This window comes from Prunus mume, linkage group LG4 (assembly GCF_029339155.1).
Source record: "Prunus mume cultivar Tortuosa linkage group LG4, ASM2933915v1, whole genome shotgun sequence".
In the NCBI taxonomy this organism is placed as follows: domain Eukaryota; kingdom Viridiplantae; phylum Streptophyta; class Magnoliopsida; order Rosales; family Rosaceae; genus Prunus; species Prunus mume.
The window spans coordinates 14,677,438-14,700,716 of NC_142701.1; the positions used below are offsets into that span (position 1 = coordinate 14,677,438).

Here is a 23,279-nt window from a genome sequence, read left to right on the forward strand (position 1 = left end):
ACTTAAAAGAGAAAAGAACCACCCAAAAAAAGGGGTTCTGAGACATCCTTGTTTCAATATTATCCCTCAATAAAAGAAATGGACCAACATGCACGGGCCCATGGTTTTTTGGACATGGTTAAACCTCCTTTTCATTTGTTTATACAAACGATAATGTACTTTAATCTAATCTAAACTACGAGGAGAGGAAATCAAAGTCGGGTGCAGAGTGGGGAGCACATCCGCTCTAACCAATTTGACTATGCCAATGTCTGCCTATTTCTTTTCTTTTCATTTATTACAATACTATTTTGAAATATAAAAGAAAATTTTGAAATACAAATAAATAAAATGAATAAAAAATGATAGCAATGGGAGTTGCATGTGAGTTTTGATAGCAGAAGCTTGAGGTTTCAGTATCATGCTCAGGGCTGGCAGCAGCAGGATAACTCAGATGTCCGTAAACTGAGTCCATTATAATAATAATATGTTATATATATGCAATTTAATTAACAAACGCTACTTGCATTTCTCTCAGTTCCCACAATGCCTTGAGCAAAGCATTACATTGGTTATTGGAAGATGCTGTTGGAAAAAATAAATAAATAAATAAAAATTTAAAGTCTCTGCAAACCCTGTGCCGACTAGTCTACACAGTTCTCAACTAGAAAACATTCAAAAGCACTTCCACAGCAGAAGCACCATTTCTGTCATGGATGTTATTTCCTTTCAAAGCAAAGATTAAATTCATCACTTCATCATCATATGAAGATTATGAGATTTCTCATTTTCAGGACCGCTGCTTTTATTCTCTCCCCTGTTTTGACTTGGAGCTAAACTTATAGAGAGATTCTTTTTCTTCCTCTCATCAGTCATTAATTCATGGGATGAAAACTCAGAAAATTTGCAGTGACATTTAAACCCTAAACTAAATAATATTTCTGCTGTTGAATGATGAAAACTTCATATCCCTTGCACTAAAAGTGGTGGTAGATAGATACAACATAGCTTACTTGGATCTTGATTAATGATATCCAATCCAACTAGTAAACTAATAACTCCCCTGCAGAACATGAAATCTACCTTATTATTAATTCATCTCTAAATCCTCCTCTAATCACACTGTGCTCTCTTTCCATTACATTTATCTTCACAAAATGATGCAAAAGAAAGACGAAAAATATGGTGAAGAACATGTACTCAAAATCAAGAGCATTATCATCTACACATTTGGGGGTGATGAGAAGGTGTAAGCTCACAATCTGATGGGGAGGAGCAAAAATCAATCTTGTCTTTCTCTGCATTAATGAATCCAAACTCATTGTGCAAGAAGAACACCTCCCTTTTCTCTTCAACCACCTTCAAGATCTTCTCAAATACAGTCACTTCACATGGAATCTTGAGCACACCTTCTTGCTGAAACCCGAACTCCTCTTCGGCTTCCCGGAGCAGAATCCGAAAAGCTTGGTGCCCCAAGTACTCAGTTGGGATGATGAATCTCTTCAGCTCCTTCCCAACACAAATGGCAAGAAACCCTTTCGGTACAACGTCGTTTTGAGCCGCTGAGACATCTGAGAAGGAGAGTGTTCTCTTAATAAACTTCATGCTTCTGCTGCTGCTAATAGAAGTAGAACTGTTGAGACTATTTGTGCTATTGGTTGAGGATGAATTGGTGCTGGGGTTTGTGTTTTTAGGGGCATTTGCTAGCTTCTTCCACTTCTTTAGGATCTGTTGGAGCCTAACAATCTCTCTGATCTTGTTAGACTTCTTTGAATCCATGAAGTAGAAATGGGGCTAGCTAGCAGATGCAGGACAAAAGTAGGGGTTTGTGTTCTGTTCTTCTTAGTTCATTGGTGTGAAGTCTCAAGCAGGTGGAAGGATTTAAAGGAGCTGGGGAGGCTGAGAGTGATGAATTGCTTGCAATATTTTAATTGTTTCGGGAAATATTTTATTTGCTATTATCATTACATTTCGGGTACGTCGGTTGCTGGTGCAACTGCCTCAAGACTCAGAACCCATCAAGGTCTTTGTTTGTTTAATCCCTAGGTATCTAGTGGCACCTGCTACCTTCCAGATTACTGAGGCCTGACTATCTTGGTTTTTGCATTTTCTTTTACTGTTTTTATTTATTTATTCCCTCCCTCAAGTTCACAAAATTAGGGTTATTAGATTCTAAGTTCAAATATTGTCACCCAGAGGAAACTGGAAGAAGACAAAAAAAACAACTAAAGGGAAAACAAGTCTCCAACAAAGTCACAACAGCATGAATTTGAAACAACTAAAGGGAAGAACAAATCTTTAACTTTGCTCCAAGTCTCCAACAAGGTCACAAAAGCATGAATTTGAAATGACATGCTTCACCAAAACCATTTGAGATTGATTTCATGATTTTATTGGTTAAACTATATGGATAGTCTATTCATGACATTGATTAAGTAACCTTACATTACAAAAGATTTGTACAATAATATTCCACAATGTAAGATCTAGAAAAATTAATAATCCCAAAATGGAATTTTTTTTTTCTTTTTTTTTTTGGTGGAACCCAAAATGGAATCTAATACATGTATATATGGTTATCCGTACAATTGTTTTTAATTTTCCCACACTAATATTCTTAGCCAATCCACTCCATTGGATCCATGCAAATTTAAGTTTTTGTTAGATCTACATGCACATATCATTGGATCCTCCTTTTTTTTCTCCCCTCTTCTTTCCGGGAGCATTTTTGCTCACCACTTTAACCCAATGTGTATGCTCATCGCCCTTCTCAACACTTGACACGTATTTATAAGCATAAACATGGTTACATAAATCAAAGTAATTAAGTTAACCATGGTTATACCTTTGAACACGTGTCAAGTATTAAGAAGGGTAGTGAACATACACCTTGGGTTAAAGTGGTGAGCAAAAATATTTCCCTTCTTTCCTCTAATCTTATATGTCCAATTGCAAGTTAATTAAAAGTAGAATCTAATTAATGAATCCATCCCATTTTTGCAATTAATGTATACATATAATATTTAATTTGTCATTTTCAAAACCAAAATTCCAACAGTTCAAGCTCATCCAGCTCCCTCCTCCCTCAATATATATTGAAAATTTATTATTAGAGACTTTTTCTGAATTAGGGTTGAGCTACTTTTACCTCTCTGACAATGCCCATGTTTGGATGTCAAATTTTTTGGCAAAGATAGTGTTTTTTAATTGCAACTGGTTTATGATAGCATCTCCAAGAGAGATGTCAAATACCAAACATCAAATTTAAATTTGACGGCTAATGTGGCAATTTGACATTTATACAGTTTTACACTCCACCCGATATGTCAAATAAATAATTATTGTAACAGTCAAATCATTTAAGATAAAGAATAAGAAAATAAAAAAAAGAAAATAATAAATGAAAGTAACAGCCAACTATCTTTTAAAAATAATAAAATATTCATTTGACATATTGCTTTTGGGATGTCAAAAATAATATCTCAACCTCCAGCCTTCATTCCACATCAGCCTTGACACATCGATTGGAGTGATATGAGATGTTATTTTTAGCCGTTAAATGTCTATGTGGCACTTTTGACACATCGATTGGAGATGCTCTGAGGCAACTGCCTTAACAATCAAAATCCCACAAGGCATCCAGAGGGATTTGCCAACATTATGAACTCTCCAAGCTTTTTCTGGCTTGGTATCCGTACTTTATGTCTATTCAATCTTTTTAATTGAATTGGTATATTGTTTATTAAGGTTTGAGATGCTTAGAAGATCGTGGAAGATGGCACCCTATGGAATTCCATGTGAAAAGCACTTATTTTAATCCAAAATTAGAGAGAAATAATCCAATAAAATAGTAATTAGCTCACAAGTCGAAACGGATGTACATAGAGAGAACATGGAAGTCCTTTCCATTCTACCAATGATCACTAATTATGCATCCTTTTCTAATCGTTTGACTAACACTGCATTAATTAAATGATTAGTTGGGGTATGTTGATTTTGATACAAGAAAACTTTATGTCATATGTTAAGATGGGAAATCTTCAATTGCAGAGCATCTCATAATTACTACTCGATCAACTTTATTTTTATTTTTTTTAAAGTTGTAGCATCCCATGACAAAAAGTTTATATGCATGTAAAAGGAGTATTTTATGTTTTTATTTTATTTAATTTTTTGCAACCACCAATTGAACATAATGTGTGCCCTTTCAATTAGGATTCAACTACTTAATTCACTAAAAACTATATAAAAAATCATAATTGTAAATGAAAAAATATCTAAGATCACCTTCTTCTCTCTATCTTAAACAACGAGGGAAGTGATTACGAAGTAAGTGTATGCTTTCTTGTTTTATATTATGTTATTAGATTATCAATTTGTATTACATATTTAGAAAGACATATTGACCTCAAACAATAATTTATCTCAACAGTTTTAATGTCTATCTTTTTTAATCAAATAGGGGGAAGCAATAGAATTAGAGACACTTTTTATAACTGAAAAAAGAAAAACCACTAAACTAAGAGTTATCTTACCAATTATCTCCGACTATTTTTTGAACTCCCTGTTTTGTCAATAGACATTGTATTATATAATAAGTGTTGATGTAGATGTATAGGTTAGGCAAGTTGGTCTATGTACTCCTACCTCCTTTCACTCAAATTCGAATCTCCTCGTAAATTAGATTAATTTAAAGTACTTCAGTGTTGACAAATGAACTCAAGTCCAACTATTATATGGAATGGATCCTATTTAAATTATTAAGTGTGCCAATTAACAAATAGGGAATGAAACTATGGATGAAACTATGGGTCATGCAACCAACATGTATTAAAATAGGAAGTAATAATGGACACTAATTATTTGGTCAAAGGTCAAAGGAGATGGACAATCGTACAATTAGATGTAGAGGGTTCTTTAATTGGGTTCTGGTTTTGGTTATTATCTAGATATTGGGATAGGTGTCTTTCATTATCTTAAACACTGGATGATTGCAATGCACATGATGAAGGAGCACAAAGTCCGTACTTCGATTGGGTTTTAATTATGGCATTTCAGAGGGGTTTGATCGATCTAATTTTAACTTTTCTTTGTTTCTTGATGATCACATGACATGAGCTCCCCTTGGTTTTGGACGTTATTTAAACAAATTAAGAAATCAAATAAATAAATATAGAATCTCTTTGTGCATGTGTACCTCTGTTATAGTGCATCCACTTACTAATAGGACATTTGGTACAATAAACGCTATTGGATACGTAAATTTGGACAATGAGTCAAGAATTTATCTTTCATATTATAAGTTCTCTAACTTTTTTCTGTGAAACGCATTCTTTTACCTGAAACCCTAGTTCCGTCACTGAATACATATAAATATAATGTATAGAAGGGTATAGAAAGTTTCGTATGAGGTGGATATATCAGCTCTCAATAAAATAGAAATACGATATAATTAGTTTCTCTAAGCGAGAATGCATATGCATGCATGCAACGCAAACATTAATAATTGATGCAGAAAAAATATGGGCCAGAAGAGGTGCATCTCCAAGTACTGCAGAAGGAGATGAAAGAGATCATGTGGGGAGGGGTCAGGTCTTTCTCAAATTTCCTTCGAATTGAGGCAGCAGATAGAATGGATATATCGTCTGTTGCATGCAGGCTTGCATGGAATAAAGAAACCAAGTGAGCTGAACGGGGTCACACTCACACTGTGAACTTAATAACAAAATCTGGTGTCTCTGACTCACTCACTTTTACATGTAATATATGCATATCTCAATTCCATTAATGTGTGATTCTTCAGAAATAAAGCTACCAGATCCCAATGGGGCCCTCCAATCATATATATTGTTGTACCACTAATGTATACATGTTTTTAAAACCATTATTAATTTAGCATATCTTTATGGGCCCTTTCCAATCATGCCTTTTTCTTTCATGATAGAGGTAAACAAATGATGAAGTTCCCACTACAATTGGTATGGCCTCTGACAAAAATATTAGAAAAGAAAAATTTGTTATGCATAATGCCTTGTAATATTACATTCTTCCCAAGAACATTGTTTATGTGAACTTACCTTCTCTTTTTTTCCTTTACACAAAGGGGATAACTATGAGTGAAAGTAGGATTTTTCTTTACCACTTAAGTTATAAGTCATTTGTTCGAGTATAAGTTCAACGTAAGTATTATTTTTAAATGACATAGACGTATAAGTATTATTTCGATATTCCCACAATTGCTTAAAAAGTTCATCGATATGATTTTATCGATATTGTATCTAGGTGAAACAGAAACCTACACTTCTCAACTTAATTTATTACACCTAATTTGTTAGACTGCCAATTATGAGTGCACAGTCGAACAAAATTATTTTATTTTATTTATCAACAAGAGTGAAGAACTCGAACTTTGTGACTCATTCTTAAATTTAAGAAGAGAAATATCACTAATAAGAACCGCGAATCATAGTAGTTTTAATTGACCGTTAAGATGCTAAGAAATCATTGCACAAAATAGATGCCAAAGCATTGTCAGTTCCAAAAAGAAAAAATAAGGTGTGCTAACTAAGGAGAGTGTCATACCATATCACCATGTGGAAACCATTTCTTGATGGACAAATAGTTTGCGTTCGAGAGAGGAACACCGCCGCGCAGAGGAAAAACAATATAAGATTTCTACATCTGAACGTTAGGCGTCTCAAAAACTATTCTTTTGGACATGTGATGTGATGAATTTACCTCTCTGATTTATTACCCAATTGCATCAAGGCATGTGGATCTCCACATGATTTCCTGTGGTGGGTAAGATTGCTTCAGCAATATGATTTAAACAAAGAAAATTTGTAGCAAATGCATCGGTTTGTGAACCCTTCATCGCACACCCAAAAAGGTTGACACTTTGACAATAATGGTGACCTAGAAAAAAAAAAGTGCATGAATTAATATATATGAATCAATTATACAACTTGTTGAACAAATCTGTGACCACCATTTTCATTAATCATTGTATAAGAATACTGTTTTTAGACTAATCATCATTGTATAAGAATACACAATTAGATCAGTTTGGTTGACCATGTGTATACTTGTACATTTCCATACATAGATGCATGCATCTTGTCGTACCTCCATTTTCCTAGCCCCCTTCAAAAGTTGCTTCTATATTTGGCTTCGGGTTCAGTAACATTTCAGTTTCTTGAATAGCTTGAGGTTTACAAAACTCGATGCTTCTTTTGGCAAATGAATTTTGCTACGGATATAGGTGATTTTTAACAGTTAATGCATGTAGGATAACTCTCAATCATTTATATAATATGAATCTCACATACATCAACAACTAGATGCGAGACGAGACGACTCACCCAAAAAATTGGTTTTTTCGTAAATATCAAACCCAACTACTCTCATTATCTTAGTTGCATCTGGATATATCATTGCATGGTTGTTGCATGAGATGAGAGGACATGGCATATGCCAGGGCAATGATTGTAGGATCTGATTCATATCTCTAATATTACAATTAGACCTGCATTTGGTTTTGGACCAAATTTAATATCGACCCCAATAAGTCTCAGACAGAGGGTGTGAGGTTGTGGGTTCTAACACTTACTGGGAGTGTCATCTGCGGGTTGGCAAAAATTATTGTTGACTTTTTTTTTTTTTGCATGTAACATGACTCTTGTGTGACAAACAAGCATGGAAATACAGTCGATAATGGCGGTGAGATTTGAGGTCAATTCCAGAATGTGATGATGGAGGCGCTTACAAGTAACAGCCAGTATGATCCAAATGATGAGCTATCTTATGCAACATAGAATAATCGTCATCTAAAAGCTGGTAGGTTGATGAGATGATGAAGTTGGTAAATGATATTTTAATACGGAACTTGTGGGGTTGGCAAAAACTAGGGCTACAAGGAATTGGTTGGAGCAATTGATCATTGGAAAATATAGGGTTAAGGGATGATGCCACGTCACATGCCCGGTGGATGGATATAAGAGGATGAACACTGAATCTTCTGGTAGAGATGCATGTATAGTATATATACTAAGTGAAAATGAGTTTGAAGATTGAGAGGAAGATTATAGAACTGATGTTTCTTTAAGCATATGAAAATTTTGAACTCAGAAAAGCAAAATGACTAGTATTTACATCAACTGACATTATATACACATGATCTAAGGAAAACCATAGAAAGGATGCTAACTAATCTATTGTGGTACACCAATCAAAAAACTTTTACACATGGCATACAAACCCCTTACCAGAAAATTTCAGGTGAAGCTCGTTCACATCGGAACCCCTGTCTCCTGCTCTTGGTTCTCCAATTGCAGTCTGCAACAACTTACAGGTTCTCCATCTCATTCTCAAAAAGATGAATGGAAAACTTAGGCTCCAATCCACGACGAGCAGGTAGCGTTGGTGCTGTGCGAGGAAGTTCACTGGTTAAGGATGCTAGGCAAACAAACACTGCAAACCTGTACAAAACATTGACAACCAAGAATGCAGTTTCAAATAACATATGTTAACAACCATGATCAAATTTATAATGTAACTTGTGGTAAAATATAGGTGCCATGCTAGAAGAAACATATCATACCTAGATAAAAACAGACAAGCTAATCTTTCCTTGTCTTGGGTGGTCTTATACCACCACTTGCAGTTGAGGAAGAGGATAGAGGTCTTTTTGAAGGCACGGGTTTCATTGATGTTTCAGACTTCTTTGAAGGAATAAGAGCTGAGTAAAGAATAGCATCAACAGCTTCGCGCTGTTTTTTCCTTTTTGCGATTAAATCTTGAGAAGTTCCAGCTTGATTTGAAGCTCTAACTCCATCACTTGCATCCTTAGTTTGATTTGCAGGAGCTGAAACTTGATTTGTCTGGCTTCTGTCACCCTCAGAAGCTCTCTTAGCCCTTTTTGATTCTTGTGATTTCATAGATCTACCATCATCTGTTCTTTGTTCAGAGTTATCTGCATCCCTTTTCGAAGTTTCAAATTTAACTTTTCTCTTTTTTCTGCTTTCTTTATCTTCATCTGTAGCATGATCCCTTGACATTGCTGACTTCACCTCCTTGGAAATTTTATTGTGGCCATCTGGAATGGCATCAGTAGAAAGGCCGTCCTTCACTGGTAAATCAGGTTCGTCTCTAGCACTTAATTTTTTTATTCTAGTTTCTTCTTTAGTTGCTGAAAAATCTGTTTCACCTCCATTAGGCCTTCTTTTACTCTGCGCAACATGATCAATGTGTTTTGTTTTTCTTTCAAGTGTTTCCTTTGCACTGCGTTCACTTTTTCTTGCATGCTGATGACTTGTATCTTTAATCTTTTGAACACGTTGTGGCTCTAATGAATCAGTACCAAATTTTTTCTCGGAAGCTGTTTTGAACATGTCCTTGTACGGCTTTTCAGCTGTTATAACCAAATTTCTTTTTTGAGCATCTTTTACAAGAGCAGTCCAGTTTTCGTTTGTCTGCAAAGTCCTCGCGTTACCCAAAATCCAAAGTGAGAATTTGGCTCTTGTCAAAGCAACATTCATCCGTCTCACATCAGCAACAAACCCAATACTGCTGGAGTTCCTTCCAGGTGCCTCTGCTGCTCTAACAGTGGAAAGTATCAATATATCAACCTCCCGGCCTTGGAAGCCATCAATAGTATTAAGTTCCATTTCATCTAAGGTAGAAGATCCAAATGCACTAGAAAAACGAGAGCGCAACAGCGAGAGCTGACACTTATATGGAGTTATGATGCCAATTCTTCCACCAAGAAATTCAGAAGGGTACCTAAGCAACATATCCACTATATAAGCAATCACCCAAAAATCAATAACTAATCTTGAAGGAGTCTGGGTACCAAGGCAACGTATCCAGTATACAATATTTGAAGCAATCAATAACTTAATTTTAAGAAAAAGGAGGCTCAGTACCTCTTTTTGAAAAACCTAAGTAATTCAACTGCAGCATCAGCTTCGTGCTCATTATACAGGGACAAGGCACTAGCATTCTTACCCCGAAGCTCCCGGCCGTCAATAACATCATAAAAGAGATAAGGTCCAAGACCTTCAGTCTCGTGAAATGGTGCTGATTTGCTAGACATGTGATCGCCATTCAGCAACTTCTTCTCATAAAAATGCAAAGAAGGAAACAGACATATTTCTGGATGCATCCTATACTGCAAATAATAATGTGCAAGAAAAATTAGCAGGTTCTAAACAAGAGCACAGTCATACCGCACCTCACTCAGAAACAGAAACAGTGGCAGTAACAGCAGTAGTAGTGGACAGTTTAGTAATAGTACAATAACATAGAAATAACCTTTGAAGTAGTAGCAGCAGCAGTAGTAGAAGAAAGCATACAAGAAGTTTGCAAACAATGATGAATGATCTTGTAAAAAGCAAAAGGTTACAAAAATAAAAATAAAATAAAATATATTTATAACTTGCGAATTATGCAACATTAAACTACTACCTTCCTCCCTTTGAAATGGAAAATTTTGACGGTCAAAAGACATGAGGCATTCTTATAAGCCTACAAACACTCAAGTTACAGCCAATAAGAGCGAAGCAAATGCCACTTTAATATGGGACCCCAGTTGCTTTCTGGAATCCAACCGAATAATCTTTTTGTACACTTCCATTGCACCAACATAAAAAAATAAAAAATATACAGCAGAAATTGTACAATTTATAGCCAAGTTCCAATAACAAAACACTCCTAAATATGGCCAGAACACATCATCATATTATATCATGCACTCCTTCGGAAATAGAACGCTATCTTTACCAACACAATATGTATATAACATTAGAATGGGAAAGGGGTGGCGAATTCTTGTAATTTTACTCTACCTGTTTGGTCAGCATAATAACTGGGTGCCCTGCTCTTTGTAAACGTTCAAACATGCTGCACTCATATAGAAATTTACTGGCAACATTTGAGAGAACTGTTGCAGGAAGTTGCTTTGGATCGCCAACCTTTAACATTAATTGCAAATTTCAGCACTACCTAACAATAGAAAATTCTTACGTAATCAACTTAAACACTCCTTACCATGATACATTTGGTTCCATTTGACTTTAAAAGCTGAAGAGGAATAAGAGTAGCAGGTTCCAGAGCCTGTTGTAACAAGCAGCAACGCTCAAAAGGTAAGAAAGAAAGAATCCGCAACTATTGTTATTAATATTAAAAAGTTGACAGACTTTACTTGAGCAGCTTCATCAATAACAACAGCATCAAAAAGAGTATGTTCAGATGGACTGCCAAACTTATGACTTGACATAGATTCAGAACACACTCCGTAAAGGTCTCCCCCACAGCCACTTAATGTAGTTACCACAATTTCAGCTTCTCTCAGTATAGACTTCCGCAGTTTAAATTTAAGTCCTCTGATTTCTTCGTTAGTTTTCTTCTCCTGCTGCTGAACAGTACTAAGATCCTTATAAATTTGCTTCTTTTGCTCATAAAGTTTTCTTAACTTGAAAGCTATCTCTGCATCAGACATTTCCTTCCCATCATCCCCCTTATAACTATCATCTTCAGAAGACTTTTTAAGGTCCGGATTTTGATCATTTAAGTTAGCACGCTTGGCTTCAAAGAATCTAATACGATCGACTAACTTTTCTAGATTAGAGCGCAGTGCAATTGAAGAATCCACACTCAAATCATTCTTAGCATCAATCAATTTCATCCTCTCATCTGCCAACCGTTGATCGACAAGTGTATCAATAAAGAATGGCAGCGAATTTGGATGAACCGTTTTTGCATTTCCAACCCTCACAAGATATGGCTTATACATCTTTCCATCACTGCCATACAGCCCTTGGCTAGAAATCCTTGACACTAACTCATCAACAGCAGCATTAGATTGAGCACAGATGAGCACCCTTCCCCTCAAGTAACTTTCTACAGCTTTGGTATTCCTTCGTACATCATCATTCAGTTGTCTAGCCAAGGCTGCATCCTGCCACGCCCTTGCAATGGCAGCAGCCTGGTTAATCTTGGGACCTGAAACTTGTTTCGAACTCCCAGCCAGAGTATTTCTTTCAGGACCTGTCTTCTGTGAAGGGGAAGCAAGCAAAGCACTGACAATGGCCACAATAGTTCTTGTCTTACCAGTACCTACATATATGATATATGCAATTAAATCCAATTAACAAATGATAAATCAATTAGTTTAGATCTCTGAAAGTTAGGCGAGGTAAACCACAAACCTGGAGGACCCTGGATGAGAGATAATTCAAAATCTTTCGTCCGCCTAGATGTTCCAGTGGCAATACTAATAGCCTGAAGTTGACTCTCATTAAAGGATGACTTCAGTAATTGCTGCAACGGTCGGGACAGTTTACTCAGATCTACTTCCTTGCTTTCACTAGAATCATAAGAATCATTGACTGGCTTCAAAATAATTGGAAGTAAGGGGATATCCTTTATTGATGATAATGCCTGAAATTCACGAAGTTGAGGTGTAATGTTCATAATACGACTTGCATGCCATTTACTACGTTCAAGGAGGTTCCTTCTGGCTTGATGTAAACGTGAAGTACCATTCAGAAGATAAAACCTGATGAGTAGTAAACTTAACCTTCGCTTATTGTCTCTCTCGCGCCTCTCCACCTGAGAAACACAAAGATTATTTTAGCATTAAAAATATATATATATATATAAGAAATTTGTTTTCTAGCATGATATAAAGATATAGATGTGCATAGATGTGTGCATACCAAAGTTGCTCACAGAGTTTATCTTCTACAATGAAAATGTAGCAGAAAATTCTATCGTATAGACGTGAATCTAGCTCTTCTAAACCTGATAACACTTTTGGGCACTCATAAGTGATTAAACTTTAGAATGTTTCACTATTCTTTTTCATTCTTACTATTTTCAAAGAAGATTTTAATCTTCATCAGCAGACAAAGCAACATCCTGATCATCATTAAAACTTACAAATCACTTTTCATGTAGGAATATCACAACAAACTTACTAGTTGCATGACTAAATATGAAGGAATACCTTCCCAAGCACATGAACATCATGTGAACATTTTTGTGGGGGCTCTTTTGTTAGCAATACAAGATCGTTTTCTGAGAAGTTGCTTGATGCTGTAGAATCATTGACATCATGAGAAAAGCGAACAAGATGAAAATCATCAATTCTCTCAACTGAAAGCACTGATAAACTGCCAAAGTACATCTCTTCCCATGAAGACATTTCAAGAAATGAACTATGTAACTGTGCTTTAAACTCCTCCAAAACCAATGGACAAAAGATTTCAACATACTGTTCAGGTGAATGGAACTGCACAGGAACCTCCTTTAATTTCGCAACTTTATGGTTATCATTTGCACTTCCAGATGAAACCCCCACTAGAGCAAAGTAATCTAACTCTAAGATAGGTCTATACCATTCATCAAGCCTTGGCGGCTTGAACCTTTTTCGAACTCCCATCCTCTGTAAATGACCAGGTCTGTTCTGAAAAGGTGATCTAAGCTGAATAAGTTGTCGCTTAGGACCAGGAATGCTTGTTTTTGTCAGAAGTGACTGCTGAGGTCTGACCGAATTGAGAGCAGACTCTAATGAATTGTCTTTGGCATCGCATACTATATGTTTCAACACAGTGTTGTCTTCTTTCAAGACCTCATTGTTGGAGGCTTGATTCAACTTTTTGGAACTGACAGCACCGTCAGATGAGTTATTCAAATTAATTTTATCCCGGAATTTTTCAGAATCAATTATACTGCATTCAGGGATTATTTCTTTCCTGCTATTATCTACATCTTTTGATTTGAGCAAAGAAACATGTGGCATTTTTCCTCTTGATCTATCAAAATCCTGTTTCTGATAAGCAAGGCCAGCACCCTCTGTAGCATCTCTTTTCTGGAAGGCCTTGAAAGAATCCTTGTAAGTGTCTGCACCAGAAATATTCTTCGCAGGTTCAGTATAAGAAGCGCTTTTATCAGCACTACAAGCAATTTTCTTGTCACCCACCATGCACGGACTCATCTTAGTATCAGACAAAATTACTTCACTGGGTGAAACTGCTTCAGTTTCATCATCAGAAAGGACAATCATACCATCCCTACACTTTCTGTTATCGACCAATGGTGACTGCAGGATTTGAACATCTGGTTCCTTGATTGGCAAGGGCTGCATAACTGGAGCTGAATACTTCTTCTCAAAAGATAACCCTTCAGGAAACAAAGCATTTGAACAGAGGTCGGTCTTTCCCACACTAGAAGAGGCTTCCTTGGATAAAGAAACTGAAAGGAGTGCCACTTGTTCCATCAATTGATCCATGGAAACGCAATCTAGATTTAGAAGGCACAACACATAAAAAACTGTTAGTTTCAATAGTGAAAAATGGTCACTGCTTCAACAGAAGAGAAGGGGGTGAGGTGCTCATTGCAAGATAGTAATGTTTTTTTTTGCATCAATGTATATCAATATAGAAAGCTCACCGGATGAAATTAGATTTTCAATGGTGCCGATTGTTGATGTGATAGAACTGTTGCAAAAGCCTTTTAGCAATTTCAGCAAGGAGGTGATTGTTCGTTGCCAGTATACGACCACAGTTTTAAGTGATGACTTTCCCCAATCCATAAAATCATGAAGCCATGAGAAGTCATGTGTATTTTCCTTTGTTCCAGAAAATCCAGACTGTTTATGACATAAACAGTATATATTTTCAAACACACAAGGGAGGATCTCAAGTATTCGGACACAAGTCATCTGAAACAAAATGTAAGTGAAAATAATAAGAATTCCAGCTTAATAGAACCCAGAAATAACGCAACAAAGAAGCTGAGATCCACTTTTCCTTCCTTTTTGTAGGAATTGTTGAACTCGTATAGTTCCAAAAATAACTAAAAACTAAAACTGCACGTAAAAACAATACTCAGGTGCACACAACACATGCAGAGAGAGAGAGAGAGAGAGAGAGAGAGAGAGAGAGAGGACAAGTATTTTACTTCATCTAATAAGTTACCCCACAGCCCACCCCAAGGAAAAAAAAATGCTACCAGTACCCATAAGTACAACACCAAGAAGTTGTCTTCACTATTCGAATAACCAAAATAGAATTGTCATTCACAATTAGAAACACTACCTGACAAACACTGTAATCAATAAATGCTTTTCCTTCTAATAAGCACCTGCAGATGGAAGGCCATGCAGTTTCTGATAGCAAGTAATAAAATCTTTCCAGTAAATTTGAGTCGACATTTGACGGATGGCCATTGACATTGACAGGTGAGGAATCAAAGACTGGCTGCCTAAGAAATCCACCTTGGGAAGAAAACTTCGTTGTATTTAAGTGGTCAGGTTCTGGAAAGTCCGCAGCACGTGAATCCCCGTCAATAAGTAATCTCCGAAGAACAAAGAAAAAATGATGTAGGGTCTGAAACTTTAATATAACAGTATCCAGTTGGACCTGAAAAATTGAAATGAACTGTAGTAGAAAAAGAACAGAAGCAAAGGATAACTTTTCTGTAAAACTTAATGACTGTAACACTGGTAATACACACTACCAGCATTTCAGAACTTATGTTCTACCCATTAAACATAGACCTATACGTTCTTTCTCTATCTGTGACCAGTTTCCTGACGAGAGGAAAAGGGACCCACGTGGCTTCACATTCTAATTAAAATTAGCATGCCTGTTTATCTAAACATAGAAGGTCAGGACACAAATAGCCTCTTTTAACTAATCAAGAAACTGACAATTAAATAAAATACGGATCAGAGAGAGATAGCACGAAACTTGGACCTCTTTTTGAGATCAAATAAAATGAGTGTCCATCAACGTATAAGTTTATTGTAATTATAAATTCACCATCAACAGAGAAGTTTATTGAAATTATGAATCAAGCTAATTAGTTGATTTAAAATTGAACACATGTACAGATGCACTTAGTTATATACTAGACTAACGGGACAGATACGTGAACCAAATGCTGCTGCTATATATCAGTAGTTTCAATTTTCAAGAAATTTGATGAAATTTGATGAAGCAAAAGTATTACCAGTTTCACAGCATGTCTCAAGCCCAAAAGGACAGCAGACAATGAAGATCCATAAGAACATAGGAATTTCAAACTACTAGCAAGACCCTGTGTATTGGAAACCTGTTCCACGATGCACTTGCCAAATTTCCTCACATTCTGCATCACATAGAGATTAATGCAATACAAAAAAATTAAAATGGACACAATAGAAGATGCAAACAATAAGTAAAATTAAATGATAACATTATGAGGTCCAATTAAGTGGCATCTAAGCTATAAATATATGTTTTCTGGGCTAAAAGTAAAAATAGTATAAATAACTGTTGGAATCCAATAATTACATCATTGGGATCTATAAGTGAAAGGAACAAGCTTTCACCCATCCTTGGCTCCCATGTCCACTGTTTACGAAGTTCCCCCTGCCCCACATGAACCAGAAAATGTGATGTTAACCTGTAATACACCACCATGTTAGTACTAAAAGACTCACAAAGTCCACCAGGAACAAAGTATACAAAATGGAAGCTATAGCACATAAACTGAAAAATATAGCAGCATTTCTATAACATAAGTAACAAAGGTAAGAAGAATGAATGGAACGAAAATAACCTGTTGAATGTTCGTATTAAAGGAAGAGACATTGTTGAGACTTTAATTGAGTTTTTTGATTCCTTCCCATCTCCACCATCATCAGAACCAGTGGGGACCTTCCACCCAAAGGTTGAAGATATTTCTGTAGCTAAGGATGAAAGCCAGGTTCTGACTGGAAGAGCACTTTCTGCACCAGTCTCAGGTTCTACCATAGGAAAACGAGATCGCGCCCAGAAAACAGCCTTGGAAAACGATATAGGAAGAATTGATGGATTGATGTCAACAAGGACATCAATCCATAACATTGGAATGCACATCCAGTCTCCAAATTCCCGAGATGTAATTTTACTTTGAATGCTAAATTCACTCCATGAACTATTATCCTTCTCTTCAGCATCCACAGAAAATGGAAGCCCCTCATCATCTTCATCATTCAACTCATAAGACATGCTTCTTTCAGAACCCACGGTTGGGTGGGTATTCAACACTGAGCTTATTAACACAGCAGCATCAGACACCATGATAGTTTGTATAAGATCAAAGGCAGGTTGTCTTAGAGAACTGTGAAGCGAAGAATCCTTCAGAGATGACACAAGAGAAGGGCCCCTGTCAAATACAAACAGATTAATCAGGCAACAGTAATGTTGTGCAAAACCCTTGACCAATTAAATAAACAACAACAAGACACAAATAAATATGTGATTGAGATAACCCATATGCATAATTTCTCTAAAACACATAAAATCCAGTGTGAAAGAGCATCAGGAAGGAAATTTGAATTCCCTTCTTTTGTTTTTGGCAAGGACAACGAGAGCAATAGTACAGGACCTTCATCAATCTTTTATACCAGATATTTACGATTAATATGAAGATAGGAACTAATTTCTCTGCAACACTCAACCCCAGGAGGAAATTATTTTCAGACGGAAGTCTCCCCTATTCCCTCCTATAGTTTGCAAAAATATTTGGCAAAAATGAATGACAGAAAATACATATTCCAAACTGAAAAGTAATAGCATAATCAACTTCATGTCATTTGTTTTCTCCCCAGAAACAGCCTCCACAGATATATCAAATCAATGATAGATAAATTACATACCACATATGTGCACATTCAGATGGAGGACAAGGCGGGTTCATTGTGTAACCTCGATGCACAATTAGAAGGGCTATCTGAAAATGAAAACTTGCGATAAATAAAGCAAAGATAATGCAGAAAATAAAACTGTCTTACAATAATAATGAGAAGATGCATAATCTAACTAAACACAAGATACCGTATTACAATCTAAGGGAAGAAATAAAACCTGACAAGCCTTTTGTCTCGTTAAGCCACTGAAGTTACTGCTCACGGGAACCTGAATGAGGAGAAAATAGAGAAAATGCCTACGTTGCTTTTCATGTTCCCCATCTTGCAAAGCCTCAAGAGACTGCATAAATTGGACTTGGACATATCAGATTAGTAACTACTCTAGCAAGTGAAAAAATAACATACAGGAACAGGCTATAAATGAAAGTTGCCGGAAAAGGCTATAAATGAAAGTTGCAGAATATATCACAGACATGCCTGCAGAAAAGGCTGAAAAAGATCGAAAATGTCCTTATGGCTCTTCTCGTTTCGAGTATGAAAACACTGGCCCAGTAGAGTATTGCGCATCACACTTGGAGACAATGTAGATCTCAGCCAAAGTTTACAACCTAAGTCAAGCCACAATTGTAAGGAAAAATGACTGAGGAGTATTGAACAGAAAATCAACATATAATTGAAAATTAAAAGGAGATGTGTACCAAGCATTTCAAAGAGTATTCTCAAGCAAGCAACTGCATGAGAGAATTCTAATGAGTCACCACTAATATGGTTGAGTACAATATCAAGAAAAATGGGATAGCGCTCTAATATGCCTTCTTCAAAAGCTGGAGGTTCCAAAAACCCAAGCCTTCATAAAACACACAAAAGGATCATTACCAATAAAACTGGAAAAGGAAAAATACTTTTGATAATAAATTATTTGTAGCCAGAAGTTCCTACAGTGATTTTATTCCAAGCCATATGGACATGCGTTCCAGCTGCACTCTTGGCCTTAAAGTTTTCAAAGTTGATGGTAACACTTCAGTCTCCAAGAAGCCGATGAATTTCTTAAGCAAAGGCTGCAAGGGTTCCAAGTCTGTTGCTCTCCTATGCACAAAGATAACAAAAAATGAAACCAAAATGCACAGACTGAATTACAATTATAGATAAATATAAAGCATTTGCATAAAGGCAAATGCTAACTAAACAAAAAGGCAACATTTCATAGATGAAGGTAGTTTTGAATGTGAATAGTGATATCAGTAGTGCATAACAACAGTATCAACCCAAAAAATGTGATTTGGTGACGCATTCAAACATTACAATGTAAAATGTTAAAACACCTGCACCTCACCCACCCCCCTTACCCTCTTCCACCACAGGCTAAAGAGCCCAAAAACAAGACCAGGTTGTTAGCACAATCATCAGATGACAAATTTTGAAACTCAAGATCAAACCATTAAAGCAGAAACCAGCATAATATCAGAGTACCTCAGTTTTCCCATAGAACCAGCTAAACGATGACCAACAGAGCGCACTCTTCTTTTGAAGAAAAATAATGCATAAACACCCTAACAGAAAACAGCTTCAATCTATAAGGAAAAAATTATACACTTATTTAAGAAAGACAAAAGCCAACTGAGAACACATAGAAACAAATCTACCAAAAACATACCGGAAACTGTTGCTGTCCAGCCAGAGCCAGTTCGTGCATATTATCAACTGCTTCAATGAATTTTTCAAATTCAGTGAATAAGGACTCATCATCCAATAGTACAGGGAACATTAGGACCTGTCAAGCAGTAGACAACAAATGTATCAAATCAAAGTCAATTCTAATCTGACAACATCCAAGGAAATCTAATGCATAGATAAATGCATACATATCACTTATAAGGATGAAAATGTCAATGACAGTACAAATACTGATACTCCCAATTCACAGAAATATCGACGGAAATAGTGATATCTATGAGAATAATAATGGTAGAAAACCAAAAAAAATGATAAACCCTAGAAATGTAAACTTCAAAATGAATGATCAAGTCCTCCTGTCCTTTTTCATCCCCTAACAAAAACAGGCTTTCATTGTGTTTTTCAACATAAGGAAGGCTTGTCCAAATACCTCTAGAGCTCGAACTTCCATTTCTCCTACCCATTGACCCCCTTGCTTGGCTATTAATTAGATTGGTTTTCCACAAGGCAAATAAAAAACAAACAAATGGACAAATGCACAAACAGGGAAGACAAAAAACTAAAATAGTCATAGCATTAAGCTGAGCCCAATCTGTAACTTCCTTCAAACCAAGTAAATACTAATGGTCCATTCCAAAATTATACAAAGACATGGGCTTAATAATTTAGATAGCAGGACCAGTTAAAGCCCAGCAAAGTCGCGGGGTAAAATCACAAAAAGCAAACACTATATTCAGCCCAACCTGAAAACAAGATCCACTCCGCTAAGTAAAACAACTGAGCAAAGCTGGGACAGAGAACCAGCCCTTTACCCATTCATACGCCTTTTTCCTCACACAGCAGCAGCCCCTTTTCCTTCATTTATTCAGTTTTCACAGACACCAGCATACCATCTGTGTGTAACTCAAAAAGGGGGGTGGGGGGGAGGAAGGGAGGGAAGAGAGAGAAAGAGAGAGAGAGAGAGAGAGTACCCAACTGCCAAACACCCTCAGATAATCCATTGGTCATCTAGGTTTAAAACTCATACTAAAGTGTCCCTTAGTTTTGAAGTTACCACAGTATGTCAAAAAGGAGCTACATAAAAAAGAATTTTCCAAAAACCATGCCAAAATTTTGGTTGATACTTACCACTATATCACTGAAACTTCAGGAATTTTTCCTAAATATCCAGTTTTTTCTAACCATTTCAGCCAAAATCAAAATTTCCACATACAATCGCCAATATTTCGTGAAAACTCTGTAAGATATAACTGGTCCACACCCACCCAATTGTCCATATTGGCAATGGCACTCTACTTTAGAAGGACAACGTATCCTGGGGTAAGATATGGCATCACCATACATAACAACACCAAGAGAACTTCCATAACAAGTTTAAATATAAGATATGATCATATGAGAATCAACTGTAAGCCTGATATTTACATAAGCTCAAATGATCGACCAAATGCCATACTAGGCCACAAAAACCAAATCATTACAGTTTCAACAAACTTTTTTGCAGAAACCGGGAAAACATTTCAACTTCTCTCAGAGATATGTCTTGTAAACATAGTGGTTAAGAAAAAGACCAGGACCAAATATTACACGATAAATTATCAATCATTTCTTTGACCATCCAACTTGGATATACTGATAAACATGAAAAGCCTATTTAGACTGCCTTTTGATGAAAACACAGAATTTTAATACTCTATTTTTTCCACTGAACCAGACACGGATGTCAATTATTCCTTCCAGGCACGCATCTTGACATACAATTACATTGTTGGAATGAATTTTCCAATTATTTCATTAACACCCTTTGATACCGACATGCTATACATTCAACATGTATGAATAAAAGTTAACTATAAGTACAATTCTTGTTGTATCATAAAGAATAAGTCAATAAAAAGAAATTTGAAAGAGAACATCGGCATACCTCATACATGACACTAATGACTTCTGCATTATCACAGGCAGCATCATATTCTTTTCGGGCTAATTTAGTATTTATCTCTATCAAGTGCTGTGTCACTCTTTCCTCATCAAGACTTCGCAAAACATCCAGAAGGGGACCAATAGAACTCGATTCGTACTCCGTGCTATACATCTCAAGGGCTTGATAGTGCTGGGAAATGCATTGGATGCACTGCCGCATTTCCTCAGAGATTCTCCTCCATAGTTGTCTAAGAGGAGAATCAGAATGTTCATCTTTGAAGTAATTGTAAAAAGTCTCCAGAAGAGGCCCCATTATATCCCAGGACCCACACCAAATATGATTTTCTTTTGGCAAACAGATCAAGAATTTAAATGCATCTGCAAACCTGACACAATGCCAAAATGGAATACTAAACGTTAAAACTAAACAAACACATAGAGAGTCTAGTCAGCTGATTAAGAATAGTAAACCATCAAATCTTGAAGATAACCACCCCAAAAAAAATAAAAATAAAAGACAGAAAAGAAAACAAATAAATCAAGAAGGATGCATGAGTGCATTCTCAGGTTAAGGTAGTTCTTGGATTCAATCTTACACAGCAGAGAGAAACAAAAGGTCTAACTTTAGATGAATTCAATTGCTTAAGTCTCACATAATAATTCTAGGTTTAGAATTCTTTACAGTAATTTACAGAGTTAACAATTAAAACTGAAATTTGAACTGCAAAAAAGGCTTTGTGCCTAAGACTTCCTAGATCAGACATATCCATGAAGAAGCCCACACAAGAAATGATAATAAAATTAACCACATACGCGAAGAAATTGATGTGGATCATCAGCAGAAACAAACATGCTAATGTAGTTCACTTCTTGCACTACATTAGGGATCGCATTTAGTTATCCGAATAGCAATTCTGCATAAGTAAATAAGAATCTTAACATAAATAACATACCTAGAACAACAATGCCAATGCATGCAGGCCTAGTGTAACATAATAAACAAAAACTCTCCATTTCCCATGCTTTCTTTTCTCCACATAATAAAAATCTGATTTTCCATCCAGCACATAAATCCATTTACTAAGCCGCCAATCAAATTCGGCATTGCTGTCGTTAAATTTAGTTCTTCTATTTACTTATCTTATCTAAACCAAGCAAAATTAATAGCAATAATGAATAAACAAAGTTCACTTTAGATAACTGTGTTTAGCATTTTTTGGAAAAGTATGCTTCCTGAGAGCAAGGATTAAGCGAACTGGCTGCAAAACCAAATTAAAACAAAGAAGTGAGAGAGAAGACCATTGTTCTTTGTTCTGGTGGAGACGATGACGTTTAGAGGCGTCAATGCGATCGTCGTCTTCGTCTGCTTCTTCCTCAATGCCTCTCCAACGGTCCAATAACTCTCTTCTCGTGGCCAGTTTATTCGCCATTTATCCAAATTACAGTGTTTCTATTTTTTCTTTCAATTTAATGACAATTTTCTAGGGTTTTCTGCACAGAGAAAGATCATGGAAGGAGAGAGAGAGTCTGAGAGTAATAAGAGAGGGAAAGTGGGAGACATAACAAAGGAGAAAATATATAGGCAACGGAATTTGGATGTTGGAGGGGCTTACGGGTCATTTCATCATTTTGTCGAAGAAACGGGAGGGCTTCTATCCACTAGGTTCGGGGTTCGGATTTATTTTACCGCCATCTCATCGGACAATTGAGCCGGGTCTCCTTTCAGATTATCTAAACGGGTCAAATCACATATGGCCCAAAGTGCAAGTTTTGGACTTATCTTGTCGGCCTGATCAACTACTGGACTTGAACCACATCCTTCTTTTCTTAAAGAAGTGAAAGAATTCTATAGTGAAGGCTCTGAGACGATTCCCTATCTCTTAATTGTTTGATCAAATTAATTTATTATTGGATTAAATTTATTAATTTGATCCAACAGTTAAGAAATAGGATCTCGTCTTAGATAAGACTCTCACTAAAGAAGTGTGCTACTGTGCTAGATTAGAATGCTTTCTTTAAGACTCCT

At 36.3% G+C, this 23,279-nt stretch overlaps 2 protein-coding genes across 11 annotated transcripts; both read right to left on the reverse strand.

The window, feature by feature from the left end:
* Positions 1-926: 926 nt before the first annotated feature.
* On the reverse strand, positions 927-1,998 carry LOC103327442 (uncharacterized). Its single transcript, XM_008229782.2, has one exon. It carries the CDS (start codon positions 1,756-1,758, stop codon positions 1,198-1,200), a length of 561 nt encoding a protein of 186 aa, XP_008228004.1. The 5' UTR covers positions 1,759-1,998; the 3' UTR covers positions 927-1,197.
* A 4,424-nt stretch (positions 1,999-6,422) lies between these two features.
* Positions 6,423-22,797, reverse strand: LOC103327441 (P-loop containing nucleoside triphosphate hydrolases superfamily protein). Of its 10 annotated transcripts, XR_016126174.1 has the most exons (23): positions 22,553-22,797; positions 21,255-21,639; positions 19,311-19,427; positions 19,127-19,206; positions 18,596-18,742; positions 18,355-18,503; positions 18,134-18,264; positions 17,874-17,996; positions 17,666-17,739; positions 16,585-17,172; positions 16,317-16,428; positions 15,994-16,131; positions 15,078-15,401; positions 14,431-14,701; positions 12,986-14,280; positions 12,186-12,588; positions 11,180-12,093; positions 11,026-11,091; positions 10,824-10,949; positions 9,903-10,147; positions 8,579-9,759; positions 8,244-8,456; positions 6,423-6,894 (listed from the first exon to the last, which is right to left on the reverse strand). XR_016126174.1 is itself a non-coding variant. In XM_089050679.1 (22 exons), the coding sequence occupies exons 1-21, from the start codon at positions 22,681-22,683 to the stop codon at positions 8,598-8,600; spliced, it is 6,978 nt and encodes a 2,325-aa protein (XP_088906805.1). In that variant the 5' UTR covers positions 22,684-22,797; the 3' UTR covers positions 8,061-8,456; positions 8,579-8,597. The 10 variants fall into 10 exon arrangements, 9 of the variants coding, with proteins under 9 accessions (XP_088906805.1, XP_088906804.1, XP_088906806.1 ...); XM_089050679.1 differs by lacking the exon at positions 6,423-6,894 and having other exon boundaries at positions 8,061-8,456; positions 18,596-18,739; XM_089050678.1 differs by lacking the exon at positions 6,423-6,894 and having other exon boundaries at positions 8,061-8,456.
* Between the last annotated feature and the right edge of the window lie 482 nt (positions 22,798-23,279).